The sequence below is a fragment of the Jaculus jaculus genome, chromosome 2, assembly GCF_020740685.1.
Source record: "Jaculus jaculus isolate mJacJac1 chromosome 2, mJacJac1.mat.Y.cur, whole genome shotgun sequence".
Taxonomy (NCBI): Eukaryota; Metazoa; Chordata; class Mammalia; order Rodentia; family Dipodidae; genus Jaculus; species Jaculus jaculus.
Window position 1 is genome coordinate 7502105 of NC_059103.1, and position 14687 is coordinate 7516791.

The 14687-nt window shown below is 55.7% G+C and overlaps 1 protein-coding gene across 2 annotated transcripts; it reads right to left on the reverse strand.

Annotated features, from left to right (window-relative positions):
* Nucleotides 1-571: 571 nt before the first annotated feature.
* On the reverse strand, nt 572-14687 carry LOC101597724 (cytochrome P450 2W1). Of its 2 annotated transcripts, XM_045143650.1 has the most exons (11): nt 14617-14687; nt 8137-8315; nt 6685-6768; nt 5489-5651; nt 5074-5223; nt 4845-5002; nt 3397-3570; nt 3007-3145; nt 2730-2914; nt 2238-2379; nt 572-2123 (listed from the first exon to the last, which is right to left on the reverse strand). In XM_045143650.1, the coding sequence occupies exons 3-11, from the start codon at nt 6688-6690 to the stop codon at nt 1936-1938; spliced, it is 1305 nt and encodes a 434-aa protein (XP_044999585.1). In that variant the 5' UTR covers nt 6691-6768; nt 8137-8315; nt 14617-14687; the 3' UTR covers nt 572-1935. The 2 variants fall into 2 exon arrangements, with proteins under 2 accessions (XP_044999585.1, XP_004666396.2); XM_004666339.2 differs by lacking the exons at nt 8137-8315; nt 14617-14687 and having other exon boundaries at nt 6685-6870.

Below are 14687 nucleotides of genomic sequence, written 5' to 3' on the forward strand. Positions count from 1 at the left end.
TTACCAACAGACTGCCTTCTTTTTAAAAAAATCGTTTTAGGGGCTGGAGAGATGGCTTAGCGGTTAAGCACTTGCCTGTGAAGCCTAAGGACCCCGGTTCAAGGCTCAATTCCCCAGGACCCACGTTAGCCAGATGCACAAGGGGATGCACACATCTGGAGTTCGTTTACAGTGGCTGGAGGCCATTCTCTCTCTTTCTCTCTCTGTTTGTTGCTCTCAAATAAATAAATAAAATTGTTTTATAGGGCTGGAGAGATGGCTTAGCTGTTAAGGCATTTTCCTGCAAAGCCAAAGGACCCAGGTTCAACTCCCCAGGGCCTACATAAGCCAGGTGTACAAGGGGGCGCACGCATCTGGAGTTCATTTGCAGTGGCTGGAGGCCCTGAGTGCCCATCCTCTATCTGCCTCTTTCTCTTTCTTTCTCCCTCCCCCCCCCACACACAAATAAATACAAATATTTTAAAATTTTATTTTATTTTATGAAAGACAGAGAAAAAATGGGCACACCAGGGCCTCTAGCCACTACAGATGAACTCCAGACACATGCGCCATCTTGCGCATCTGTCTTTACAAGGGTACTGGGGAACCAAGCCTAGGTCCTCATGCTTTGCAGGCAAGCAACTTAACCGCTAAGCCAGTTCTCCAGCCTGAGGCTGCTTTCTCCTGACAGCCCAGCACTGCCATTATTAGAGTCAAAAATGCTAGCAGGACCCCCCTTCCTTCCACTTACCACAACCACTAGAGTGTCCCAAACTAGCAGGGCTCCCAGGACAATAGCCTGGACAGAGAGGGCTGTTAGGAGGACTTTCCAGGTGTAACATAAGGCCTAGTTAGGTCTGAATTCAGATACCTCAGCCATGTATAGGTGCAGGTATGTCCCATGGATTCCCTGCTGGAGATGCCCCCCTTCCAGGAAATCTCAGGGGAGTCATGGAGGCCAGGTGGGACCACCCCAGCTGTGCACCCCGGCCAGGCCTCCACGGAGAAGGAGGAGGGACCACAGCTTTGAGTCAGGGGAGCCTGACGTGGCCGGGCCCCACAGGGCACAGGTGTGGTCAGATCAGTAGGGGGACCTTGCTGGAGTACGGGGTTCCCTTTCCCAGAAGCTTCTGCACTTCTGTGGAACCCCTGGTCTCATACTGGCCCCAAACACCCCAAGTGTTCCACCCAGGGTGTCTCCTAGCAAAGCTTGCCGGCACATTGGCACAAACCAGGTGGCACTGGGCTTCAGCCTTAGCTGGCTGAGTTCAAGCATCCCAAGAGGAGCATACCTAGCTGGGATACGAGGGGCAGCACCCCATGATGGAGCAGAACACCTGCTGGGCACAGCCCCCAGAGGCTGTGAAGTGGGGTGACATTTTTAGGGGGCCCCTGGCCTGAGTCCAATCATCTCAAACTGTGGGTGCTGGGTTGGGAAGGGCCTGGCGAACGCTGCCCCGTGGAAGGATGAGAAGGTCAGATGCCACGTGAAGAAGTAATGCGGCTGTGGGAAGGGGTGCAGCCTGGGCATCAGGGCATGGGGGGCTTACACGGCCTGACAGGGAAGCTGGGTGAAGCCAGAGGGAGGCTCTGGGATGGGGAACAAGAGCTGAAAGGTCAGTCTGCACTCTGGGGATAAGAGTGGAAGAGAGGTCCACAGTATCTGGGGTGGGGGGGCTTCCAAGGCAGACTGGGGCTGTTGGGCTGGACAGGAGCAACCCTGCTCCCACAGTGCCCAGATGAGGGCCTGACTTCCAGCCCTCACTGCACAGGAGGGTGGACAGCCTGGCCCCACGGTGCCCGCTGTCTTGTGTAGAGATGATTGTGATGGTCCGGAGCTGGGCAATGGTGCCCTCCACTCGTCACTCATCCACAGAGACGCTGTGCTCGCCCCACTGCCTGTAGGGCAGCCTGAGGGAGGGCTGGGCTCTGGGCGTTTGCCCAAGTGTAAGTGTCCTAGGGCCTAGGCATGGCACACAGGGTCTGGGCCCGTGGCCGCATGGTAAAGGCCAGCGCGGGCCGGGTGTCCAGGCCGGCGGGGCTGACCTCAGGGGGAGGCAGCAGGCGGTAGCGCCGGAAGAGGCCAGCGAACAGCAGGAGCAGCTCTGTCCTGGCCAGGCTCTCCCCGACACAGACTCGGCGTCCTGTGGAGGAAACCGAGGCAGCAGGGGAGGCTCCGGGCCTGCGCCCCGACAGCGGGAGCTGGGTGAGGCGTGCCCCACCCCCGAGGGCGGAGGCGGGCAGGCCGGCCAGGTTACCTGCAGAGAAAGGCAGGAAGGCTGCCCGCTTCACGAACCGCCCCTCTGCATCCAGGAAGTGGCCGGGGTTGAACTGGTCGGGGGTCTCCCACTGCGTCTTGTCCAGGAGCACGGAGGTGAGCAGGGGAATCACGGGCGTGCCCTGTGCAGGAGGAGGTCCCGTGCTGAGCGAGGCTCCTCCAGAGGCGGGGGCAGGGCGGGGGGGGGCACCTCATGCATGTGATGTTTGCCTGTCTCCCAAGAGAACACTGGGGCACAGGGAGCCGCTGGATACAAGGAGAGACCCCAGGGCAAAGGGAGGGACCCCAGTACACAAGCATGGGTCTGGGGCACAGGGTACCCGACAACAGGGCAAGAGGGGTCTGACCCCTCCTCTTAGCTTCCAAGGAGGAGACACAGGCCATGAGGCGCCAGCTCTGGAACTCCTCCATGCCAGGGTCACAAGACCTCCGCCCACCGTCAGTGACAGGGCAGGAGTGAGCAGGGCCCCACCTTGGGAAGAAGGTAGCCGCCCAAGCGGGTGTCCACCGCCGTGCAGCGGGCCACGTGGGGCAGTAGGGTGATGTAGCGCTGGGTCTCGTGCAGCACAGCGCTGGTGTAGGGCAGAGCCCTTTGGTCCTCTGGCCGGGGTGGGCGCCCAGGGCCCAGCACGCGGTCCAGCTCCTCTTGCATGCGATCTGTACCCGAGAGTGACGCGGTGTTGGCGTGGGTGGGGGGGGTCCCCCCTTGCTTTCCCGCGGGTCCGTTTCCCTGCCCTCGCGACCCTCACCCTGAATTGCTGGGTGCTTGGCCATCAGGAGCACAGCCCACTGCAGTGTGGCTGCTGTGGTCTCGGTGCCGGCCATGAGAATGTCCAGCGTGCAGGCTACGACGTTGGCCTCGGCAAACAGGCCCTCGTGGGCGTCGGCCTGCCGGGGAGGCAGTCAAGACTGGGTGGGTCAGTCAGGCTGGGTGGGAAGGGAGCCCACTTACGCTGAGTGTCCACCCAGCCCCGGTACCCTGTCTTCCCAAGAAGTAGAGGGAGGGTCCCGGAGGCCCTCCTCGGAGGGCACCGGTGCTCAGGGCTTGTGTGGAGCCTTCCCCAAGCCTCTTCCCCCACCCCCAGCTGGAGCCTTCAAACCCCCAAAGGCCTCCGACGGCGCAGTGGCTCTGCCCACACCTGGCCCTGCTGGAGCAGAGCCTCCACGTAGCTCTGCACTGGGCCATCCCGGGGAGAAGGCGTCTGCCAGGCCTCCAGCAGGGTCCTCAGGATGGCTCGCACCTCCTCGATCTTGCGCAAGACCGGCCGGTGCAGCTGCAGCAGGGCCCCCATCCGGGGGAAAGCGTTGAACAGCTGGAGGGGCAGACGGTAGGGTGGGGCGAGGCGAAGGGAGCCAGTCCCTCCACCCCTCCGCAGGAGCTCTGGACAGACACGCCCCGCAGTGCTGCCCGTGGCCACAAGAGGGCGCGAGGTGCCCTCACTGGCCAGCGGGCTTGTTCTGTGGGTCCAGGGACTGGACGCTAACCTCAGTGTGTACAGAAAAGGGCCTGCTGACACGACACTTGGGTGGCTTTGTGCAAAACCTGTAACCGACCCCTGCTGCTTAGAGGTGAAGTGAAAGGTTGGAAGCGAAGGGCTTCCGTGGGCGAGCCGGGAATCACACTCCTGGACACACTCGCTCACTGGCCACAGGGCTCACAGGCCTGAGAGGTGATCTTTCAAGGAATTTTCCCTGCCCCCACACTCCCGCTGGCCCATGTGGCTGGAGCCCCACAGCCTCCCTGACTAGCTGTTAGGAGGGTGCCGCGCCTGAGGGCATACTTACTGCAGCTGCTGCCCCTGCCTCACCTCCTGGGACCTCCTCCCTAAATGTCAGGGCAGCCAAGGACACTTGAGCGAGTCCCACACTGTAAGCTCTGGGCACCGGGCACCAGCTTCCAAGCTTCTGTCAGTGAAGTTAGGAATGTAGTGGCCCAAAGCACTGACTCTTTAGGGCACTGGGCATCAAAAAGAATCATTTTTTCAGCCAGGCGTGGTGACGCACACCTTTAATCTCAGCCCTCAGGAGGCCCAGGTAAGAGGATTGCTGTAAGTGTGAGGCCAGGGGCTACATAGTGAATTCCAGGTCAGCCTGGGCTAGAACGAGACCCTACCTCAAAAAAACAAAAACATGGGCTGCAGAGGTGGCTTAGCAGTTAAGGAACTTGCCTGCAAAGCCAAAGGACCCAGGTTCAATTCCCCGGGACCTCTGTAAACCAGATGCAGAAGGTGGTGCATGCGTCTGTTAGAAAAGAAAAAAGAAAGAAAAGAAAAGAAATGCCGGGAATGGTGGCACACGCCTTTAATCCCAGCTTTGGGGCTGGGGGTGGGGGTGGGGGGAGGCAGAGGTAGGAGAATCTCTGTGAGTTTGAAGCCAACCTGGGAGCACAGTGTAGGATTCGGGTCAGCCTGGGCTAGAGGGAGACCCTACCTTGAAAAAGAGAAAAGAAAAGGTGACATGAATAACAGCTGCGCAGGGGACAGTGTTGCCCCCCCCCATCCTTGCCTATATGGTCCTAGCCCAGGACCTCGCCCCCTCAGCTCTGCTTAGCGGGGTCTCAGTTCCCAGCAGGGTGACAGCCTCTCACCTGGACACCCAGAGACCCCAAAAGGACCATGACCTCATCGATGAGACTCAGCAGGGACAGAAACACAGGGTCCTTGTAGTCGAACCGCCGACCAAAGAGGAGCGTGAAGGTTATGTTGCAGGGAGCCCAGCCCAGCAGGGCCAGGGGGAAGGGCCGGCCTGAGAGGTGAGGAGACGGGCACTCAGGCGGGCAGGAGCCGCCGGGGAGGGACTCCCCAGCCGCTGCTCACCTCCATAGCTGTCCAGCTGCCCTGTGAGACAGGCCAGCTCCTGCAGCACCTTGTCAGCCACGGACGGCTGTCCCACGGCCAGGCTGTGCAGCACACGCACCGTGAACTGGCGCGCCGCTCTCCAGCGTGCTCCAGAAGAGAAGAAGATGCCTGCGGGTGGACATGGCCCATGGCGCACTCCATGTGCCACCCCCCTACCCGAGTGACACAGGCAGGGAGCAGGCGCTCACCCGAGCCCAGCTCTGGGGCCATCCTGTTCTGGGTTTAGCCTCGGTCCCGCTATTCTTGGTTTATGACTGACAGACAGTTGCTGGTCCCTAGGTCCTGCTGTGCGTGGAAGCCTTGCCTTTCCCCAGAAACAGCCCAGGAGCCCAGACCCCCTCCCGCCTGGCAGAGAACCCCAATGCCCACCTACCCTCGCCTTGCTGGATGATCTGGAAGATGGGGATGGGGGGCCGGTCGGCTAGCTCTTGGCCGGTCCCCACCAGGGCCTCTCTCACCGCCTCGTAGCCGCACAGCACCACGGTCTTCTGTAACCCCAGGTGCACGGTGAACACTGGCCCGTAGCGTTCTGAGAGCTGGTGGGGACAGGGAGACGAGGGTGAGCCAGGCAGCCTTCATTCCCCCAGGGGCTCTGGGAGATGGTTCCAGATAGATATGGAAAACTGAGAGCCAGGGCCAGTGGTGAGGCAGCACTGCAGCACCTGGAAAGTACAAGGCAGGAGGCTGCAAGGGCCATTGGGGAGTCCCAAGAAGCCCCCTCGGGAGCCTCCTGGGGGGGTGCTGTGCGGGCTATCATTTCCCTATTCCGAGGATAAAAAACAGGAAGTGAATTGATACGGGCCACTGCCATGCTGAGGGCCACAACTGTCCTGCCATCCTGCCCAGTGTCCACTCCCCAGGCTCATCTCTGGGCAAGGGTCTGCAAAACTTAGCCTGGTAGCTACAGCCACTTGGGGCCCGGTGTGCCCCCCTCCCCCGGGAAAAGTGAGGCGGCTCCCTCTCCCTCAGCCCAGGGCTACAGCCTCTGAGAGTCTCTGCAGACAGGAGACCCTGAGTGGAGTTCTGGGAGCTGCATTCCCTGAACCGGCTGCAGCATGGGTGCGGGCCACAACCCACGGGGCTTCCCAGGCCGCCACTGTGCGTGGGTCAGTCCCATTTCAGCCACTTCCACCCAGTGCAGTCTGTCTGCCACCACTTGCCTTCTCCTGAACCTGCAGACTTTTCCCCCAGATGTTTCCCCCCCGAGGGAGTCCACCCAGCCTGCCACTCCTGAACCCCACGTGACCCCAACTCACTATTTTTTAATGTGGAGTTTGGTGACCTGAACTCAGGTACTCACACTTGCACAGCAAGCACTTTGTCCACGGAGCCATCTCTCCAGCCCTATGTTCGTTTTTTATTCGCAGTGCTGGGGACAGAACCCACGGCCTCAAACAGGCTAGGCAAGCATTCTACCTGTGCTATGTTCCCAGCCAAGACTAGCCCGTACTACACGTGCTTCCCTGGGGACACGAGTCTGGCCTCCTGTGTCCCCGGCTAGCTTCCCCAGTCACGGCTGGGATGTGGCCACCATCCAGGCCATGAGCGGCAACGGGGCTGTCCCCCTACCTCCATCAGGGCCCGGTCCTGTTGTGCCACACCCAACAGATGCAGGTTCCCTAGGAGCGGCAGCGGGCGAGGCCCAGGAGGCCACTGCGGAGCAGAGGAGAGGTCCTGGTTAGAGCCCCGGAGCAGCCCCCAGAGGCCCAGAAGCAGCACGAGCCCCCAGAGGCCCAGAAGCAGCAGCAGGGCCATGTGGACAGTAGGAGGTGAAGAGGCCCCAGCTCGCCAGGGGCCCTGCGCACCCTGTGCCTTATAGCCGCCCTCCCAAGGGCGTGCCAACACCCCACCCGCCCCACCACCCCGAGAATGTGGAATGAGCAGTTTATAGGGGACAGCCCAGCAGGCAGCTTAAAGCTACAGCCTGTGTGGAATGTGGGGTCGAGCCTGTGGCGGGGGGGGGGGGCCCTTTGGGAACTTGGGGAAGCCTATGTTGGGGCCGTGGCCTCAGAGCTACAAGGCCGGTGCTTGGGAATCACAGGATGTCCAAGCCTGGGCTGTCTGAGGTCAGGCCTCTAGGACATATACTGCCTGTTGATGTCCCCAAGGGTCCAATGACAAGGACTCAGCTCATTGACTGTTGCCGCCAACTCTGGGGGCTCCAGCAGAGAGCTCTGGTTCTGAGAAGAGCTTACGCCTTCACAGCTCAGAGCGTCCCTCAGCGGGACCCTTGGGGACAGCAGGTGCAGGACCTCTGTTAAACATTGAACACCGATTCTCTTATCAGTGCCCAGTGGGCAGTCCTTGGGGCACTCACAAGGGCCTCTGAGTGGCCACCATGCCTCCTTACATACTGTGTCATGTGAGCTCCCCTCGGAGGCGGCTTGCTCCTGCGTGGCCTTTCAAAGGCCGACACCTGGAGCAAAGGGCCACCTAGGGTGTGGACAAGGCAGGGAGGGGCCACCGCAAGGGTTCCCGTCGGCGGCAGGTGGCTGGGTTTATAATCCCGGCTGTCCCTGCCCCAGTCCTGTCTATGAACCCCTGGTGGCCTCGCTGAAGAAAAGGTGCTGCTCTGGGAAACAGGCTGGCTGTAAGGGCCGGGTGGCTGTTGGCACCAGAAGTGGCTGGGCCTGCTTCACACCACCTGCCCCGACATGAGGGAGCCAGAGCCCTGTCATCCTAGCGGGGCCCCTCACCATCAGGCCTGTCCCCCAGGGTATTGTCCACACCCCGCTCAAACGCTGAGCTGAGGCGCAGTTGCAGACGCCCTCCCTCCCTCCAGGTCCTGCTCCCCGCGACTTTCTGAGAGAGGAAAACGCAGCCTGGGCTGCAGAGCCCCTGCGATGGGGTGCTCACTACTTCTATTCCCTTGTGTAGCAAAGGGCAAGGCTCTTTGTCACCGCTGAGGATCTCTGCGGCATGCGGAGGTGCCCGGGTTCCGAGGCCGCTGCTAGGCGTGATAGCCCAGTGTGTTCCCGCCCACCCAGGAGAGTTCACTGAATTCCTTCAGGAAGCACTTACTGTTCATCTGCTGTATACCAGGTTTAGCAAGGAAGGAGGACTATGGAAATCAGCCTCAGAGGGACCTGCCTTCACAGCTCCACGACAGTGTGGCTCAGTTTGCCGGCAAACACATCTGAGTCGGATGGGGGCCAGGGCGATGCTTTATGCAGGATGCTGCGGCGTCTGCACTGTGGCTGCTGCGTTAGGATGGTGCGGGGCGGAGGTGAGGTGGGTGCAGAGATAGCCAGATGGCTCTGGGGTGGGGAAGAGGCAGGATGACTCCTCCAAGAGCAGACGCCAGCCCCCACCCCAGAGCGAGAGTTTCTATGGCTGCAGCAAGCTACAGTTGCCAAGGCCAGTCAGTGGCCTGCAGTTCAGGTGACCACAAGCCGCTCTACAAAAGGCTGCTTTCTCCGGACTTGCCCTGCCCCTGGCCAAAATCCTCATCCGGCCACCTCTAACTCTAAGGGCTGGGACCACAGGCATACACCACCACACAGAGGTTCCTGGAGGTCGTGTGTGTGTGTGTGTGTGTGTGTGTGTGTGTGTGTGTGTGTGTGTTTCAAGGTAGGCTCTCGCTCTAGCCCAGACTGACCTGGAATTTACTATATATCTGCAGGGTGGACTTGAATTCAGTGATCCTCCTAAGTGCTCCTGTCTCCTAAGTGCTGGGATTAAAGGCGTGTGCCACCATACCCAGCTTCTTTCTCTCTTTCTTTCATCTTTCCTTCCTATCTTCCTTTATTTATTTATTTTTAGTATGGAGCCAGAGCTAGGAGCATGGTGGCACATGCCCAGGTCAGCCTGGGCTGGAGTAAAACCCTACCTCGAAAAACCAAAATCAAACAAACAAAAACAAAAACAACAACAACAAAAAAAACACCCTGGCTTTCCATGTCCTTTCCCCCCCCCCCCCCGAGATAGGGTCTCACTATAGCCTAGGCTGACCTGGAATTCACTATGTAGTCTCAGGATGGCCTTGAACTCATGGTGATCCTCCTACCTCTGCCTCCCGAGTGCTGGGATTAAAGGCATGCACCTCCATGCCTGACCCATGTTACTTTTTTTTTTTTTTCAAGGCGGGGGGAATTGGTGTGCCAGAATCTCAGCCACTGCACTCAAACTCCAGATGCCTTTACCACCTCATGGGCATTTGCGATATGGTGGTTTGATTCAGGTGTCTTCCATAAACTTAGGTGTTCTGAATGCTAGGTTCCCAGCTGATGGAGATTTGGGAATTAATGCCTGCTGGAGGCAGTGTATTGTTGGGGGTGGGCTTATGGGTGTTATACTATATATTGGCTTATGAGGGTGAGAAAGAGCTTGGCCTGGACTGGGCTTGAACCAGTTTGTGTGAAAGGCTTGCTGTTATGCCCATGTCCTGAGAACTTGTGCAGGGTTGCATTGAGTAGAAGTGGACTGGTGTGAGCAGAGGGACATGGCACATAATAAAATCTTTGGGTTGAAGCTTCGACCCATTCAGCTGCAATCATATGAGACATTACAACCTCTGAGATTGGCAAGCTGACCTGCTGGGGCAACAGGAAGAATGTAGACTCTTTTGAATGGGCCTGAGTGCTCAAGGAGTGTCCTGTTCTTCAAAGTCTGCTTTATCACATCCAGATTAATAAATTGGCACCCCACCTGGTATTGTGGAGTATAAGAAATGCAGAAAAGAGAGGGTCATTAAATTTGCAACACAGTCTTGTGTTTTGGAAATGGCCATGGGCAGTGTGACGCAGGTTTGCTGGATGCCTGCATGGAGACCCCATGGAGTCATGAGGATGGACCGTGGGTTGCAGTGGAGACCCAGTGGAGAAGCCGGGCCATGAAATGGCTGCCAAGGAGAGCTGCCAGTTCCAGATGAAGTTCTCCAGGACTGTGAGTAGCCTAGCTGGAGGGGAAGAATTGGAATACCAGAGACTTGTTGGTTAGAATTATCAGACATGGAGATTTGTCACGGGTTGAGTTGTTGGACTTGAAGCTACAGAGTTTGATGTTTGCCCTGGTTGTTTTAAATCATGTATTGCTTGAGTATTTCTTTTCTATGCCCAATGCCATCTTTTGCAGTGTGCATATTTATTCTGTGCCATTGTGGGGTTTTTAAAGGCATTTTTTGGTATTACGACTCAGTTAAAAGACCTTGGATTGTGGGGATGTTTGAACATCATTAGGAGTGAAAAAAATACGGGGACTTTTAAAGTTGGATGAATGCATTGCATTTTATATCATATATGGCTATCAGTTTATAGGGGCCAGGGGTGGAATGTGTTGGTTTGATTCAGGTGTCTCCTATAAACATACATGTTCTGAATGCTAGGTTCCCAGCTGATGGAGATTTGGGAATTAATGTCTCCTGGAGGCAGTGTATTGTTGGGGGCAGGCTTATGGGTATTATAGCCAGTTTCCCCATGCAAGTGTTTGGCACACTATCCTGTCCACCTTATGTTGGCCAGGGAATGATATCCACCCTCTGCTCATGTCATCATTTTCCCTGCCATCATGGAGTGTCCCCTCAAGTCTGTAAACCAAAATAACCTTCCTCCCCCCAAAAGCTGCTCTTGGTCGGGTGATTTCTGCCAGCAATTCGAACCTGATTGCAACAACGACCTTGCACGTGCCTCAGACTTTTGTGTGTTTGGCTAACATGGGATCTGGAGAGTGAAACATGGGTCCTTATGCTTCGCAGGCAAGCATCTTAACTGCTAAACCATCTCTCCAGCCCCATGTTACTATTTATTTACTTATTTATTTTTGGTTTTTTGAAGTAGGGTCTCACTTAACCCAGGCTGACCTGGAATTCACTCTGTAGTCTCAGGATGGCCTTGAATTCAAAGTGATCCTCAAAGTGATCCTCCTACCTCTGCCTCCCAAGTGCTGGGATTAAAGGCGTGCACCACCATGCCTGGCTCTACTATTTTTATTTTATTTATTTTTACTTGCTTATTTGAGAGCACAAGAGAGGAAGAGGCAGACACAGAGTGAGAGCAAGAGTGAGAGACAATAGGCGCACCAGGGCCTCCAGCCACTGCAAACAAACTCCAGATGCATGCGCCCCCTTGTGCACCTGGCTTACGTGGGTCCAGGGGAATCAAACCCAGGTCCTTTGGTTTTGCAGGCAAAGGCCTTAACCGCTAAGCCATCTCTCCAGCCCCCATGTTACTATTTTTAACACAATATGCACCCCCAGAATTACAAACAGGCCTCCTCTGGCTGCTGCCTAGTGGGGAACAGCTTGGTATGAGCATTTATTTGCACTGTCTCTAATCTTAGTTTGTCACAAAACATCCTGCTAAAAATATGTGAGCAGAGCAAGGCTTGGTAGTTCACGCCTATAATCCTAGTTACTCAGGAGCCTGAGGCAAGAGTTCATGAGCTCCAACCCAGCCTGAGTTACACAGCGAGACTGTCTTTGTAAACATACTGGAAGAGCTTGCTACCTCCATGTGCACAGCTGCAGGGGTAGATTCCCAACAAGGAGGACAGCTGGGCCAAGGGGCTGGTGGTTCCTGCGGTGCCAAGGCTCAAAGTCCAGCCCTTTTACGTGCTAGGCCGAAGCTCTACCACTGAGCCACACTTCAGCCTCTCCCTGGGGGATTCTAGAAGACACTCTGTAGCTGAGCCACATCCTTCCAGCCTTAGTTTTGTTTTGCTTTTTTTTTTTTTCAAGGTAGGGTCTCACTCTGGCCCAGGCTGACCTAGAATTCACTAAAGGAGTCTCAGGGTGGCCTTGAACTTACAGCGATCCTCCTACCTCTGCCTCCCGAGTGCTAGGATTAAAGGCCTGAGCCGCCATGCCTGGCGCAGACCTTAGTGTTTTGAAGATATAGCCCGAGGTGTGCTCCAATTCCTAATTTTTCTGCTTCCACCTCCAGAATCTGGGATTACAAGGGGTGAATGCACCCCAGCTGGTAGGGATTGCTCCTTTTTAGCTTTTATTTTCATTTTTTAAGGCAGACTGGCTTTTCTTTTTCTTCTTTTGATGAGAGAGCAAGAGAAAGAGAGAGAGAGCTGGTACACAAGGGCCTCCAGCCACCACAATCTAACTCCAGATGTGTGCACCTTGTGCACATGTGCAACCTTATGCATGCGTCACCTTGTGGGCCTGGCTTACATGGGATCTGGGGAGTCAAACATGAGTCTTTAGGTTTTGCAGGCAAGTGCCTTAACTGCTAAGCCATCTTGCCAGTTAACATTTTATTATTATTTTAATATTAAATATTTTATTTTTTTCTGAGGTAGGGTCTCACTGTAGCCCAGGCTGACCTGGAATTCACTATACAGTCTCAGGGGGCCTTGAACTCATGACAGTCCTCCTACTTCTGCCTTCCAAGTGCTGAGATTAAAGGTGTGCACCATCACACCTGGCTAAATTTTTTTTTAATTTTTTCTGTTCATTTTTATTTATTTATTTGAGTGTGACAGAGAGAGAAAGAGACAGAGAGAGAGAGAGAATGGGCGCACCAGGGCTTCCAGCCACGGCTAACGAACTCCAGATGCGTGTGCCCCCTTGTGCATCTGGCTAACGTGGGTCCTGGGGAATTGAGCCTCGAACCGGGGTCCTTAGGCTTCACAGGCAAGCGCTTAACCGCTAAATCATCTCTCCAGCCCCCCCTTTTTTTTTTCTTTGCAGTGCTGAGACTCAATCTGAACCTTTACTAAGCTCTATGCCCAGCCCCTGGGGCTGTTCCTTTTAAATTTCAGTGGAATTTCCCCATACCCTGCAAAGGTGGGGCATCGACTGTCTCCAGCTTGGTTGCTTAATCAGCCTGGGGTCTGTTCTGATCAGACTTGCTTGGTGGAATCACGTGATCAGATGTCCTCAGCAATCCCTGTGCCCACAATGTAGTATTCCGATTGGCTGGTTCTGGTCACATCTAATCCTGAAACCTGAGGTGGGGATGATGTGTGTGGGTGTGTGTAGGTGGGTGAGTGGCCAAAGAGGGTCACATCACGTGTCCTTTGTGTAATGGCCCAAGTTTCAGTCCCTACATTTGAATCTGGAGCCGCTATAGAAGGGATAGTCTAGAACCCCTGAGGCTTGGTCACAAAAAGATAAGTACTATCTAACTGGCAGTCAGGCCCTGGCTCCATGCTGGACAGTGGCTTGGAGAGACCCAGGTGGAAGAGGAGGGAGGCCCACAGACATGGCACACTGACAGGCAAGTCAAGTTCCTTCCCCACTTTTTTTTTTTTAAGATTTTATTTTTTTCATTTTATTTATCTATTTGAGAGTGACAGACACACAGAGAAAGGCAGAGAGAGAGAGAGAGGGAGTGGGCGCACAGCAGGGCCTCCAGCCACTGCAAACAAACTCCAGACACATGAGCCCCCTTGTGCATCTGGCTAGTGTGGGTTCTGGGGAGTTAAACCTTGAACCGGGGTCCTTAGGCTTCACAGGCAAGGGCTTAACCGCTAAGCCATCTCTCCAGCCCCCTCCCCCACTTTTCATGTCTTTGAACCACCAGTAAACATGTCCCCAGCTAAAGAGCTTGTGCTAAGCCAAAACCAACCCCCAGGGGCAGTCTGTTAAAAGCTGCTGTCACCTCCCAGTCACTAGCCTCTGCTGCTTCTAGACCTGGCCACCTCAGGGACCTGGCTGTCTTTTCAGCGTTAAGTGGTGTGAGCTAGTCAAGTGGAAAGAGCTGTGTGCTACCTCATAAAAGCTTCTCTTGTTCACAGCCCAGAGGACACATGAATGAATAACCCAGCTTGTGGCCCCCCCCCCACCCCTGGTTTCAACCATGGAAATCCAGTTGTTTATATGACAAGAACAAGGTACGATTTTCCTTCTGGAAATGTAAGTGGGCCCAGAGCTGAATGGGCTTTTTGACAACTGAGCTCCCCTCCCTCCTTTGTGCCTGGGCAGAGAAGCCCCCTGATTCGGGAATCCAGTCGTAAGCACAGCCCCCCGGGCAGGACTGCATGGATCTAATGAGGACAGCTCACATGCCTTTGGAGGAGGTGTCCAGTGAGAAGGAAGACGCGTGGGCCCTGAGCTGCAGGCTGAGCAGCAGCTCACTGGGAATAACTTCTTCCACCCAACACTGGAAGCACCGGCGTTATCGAGGCCCCTCACCAGGAGGGGCAGGAGATATAGTCTCCAAGGGCCACCGTAAGTTTTGCATAGTGCACAGAAATCGTTTGTGGATGACATGGAAGGACAGATGGAGCCCTGTCTCCACCACAGCCCAGAACACTGGACAATGCTATGGAGGTACAATGATTTCTTCTGTTTTTCACCAAGCTCCCCTAAAACAGGGGTGCTAGTGGCAGATGATGTTACCACAGCAACAATAACACACTAATACCAGCAGCCTCTCTTCCATTTCAACAGAATACTCCCCAGTCCACATGGTGGTGTACCCGCTCCCAGGACCTATGAGTTCTTTTGAAATAGTGAAGGAGGGTGGGAGGAAGCTAGCTCCTTTTGGGCAGTTTCAGTTGGAGACTGGGGCCCAGAGAGAACCAGGAGATGCCACCCCACATGCCACCTACCCCAGACACAGGCGTAGAACTCTCAGCAGAGACGGAACTTCAGGACTGATCTACAGGGACCCCTGCTGTCC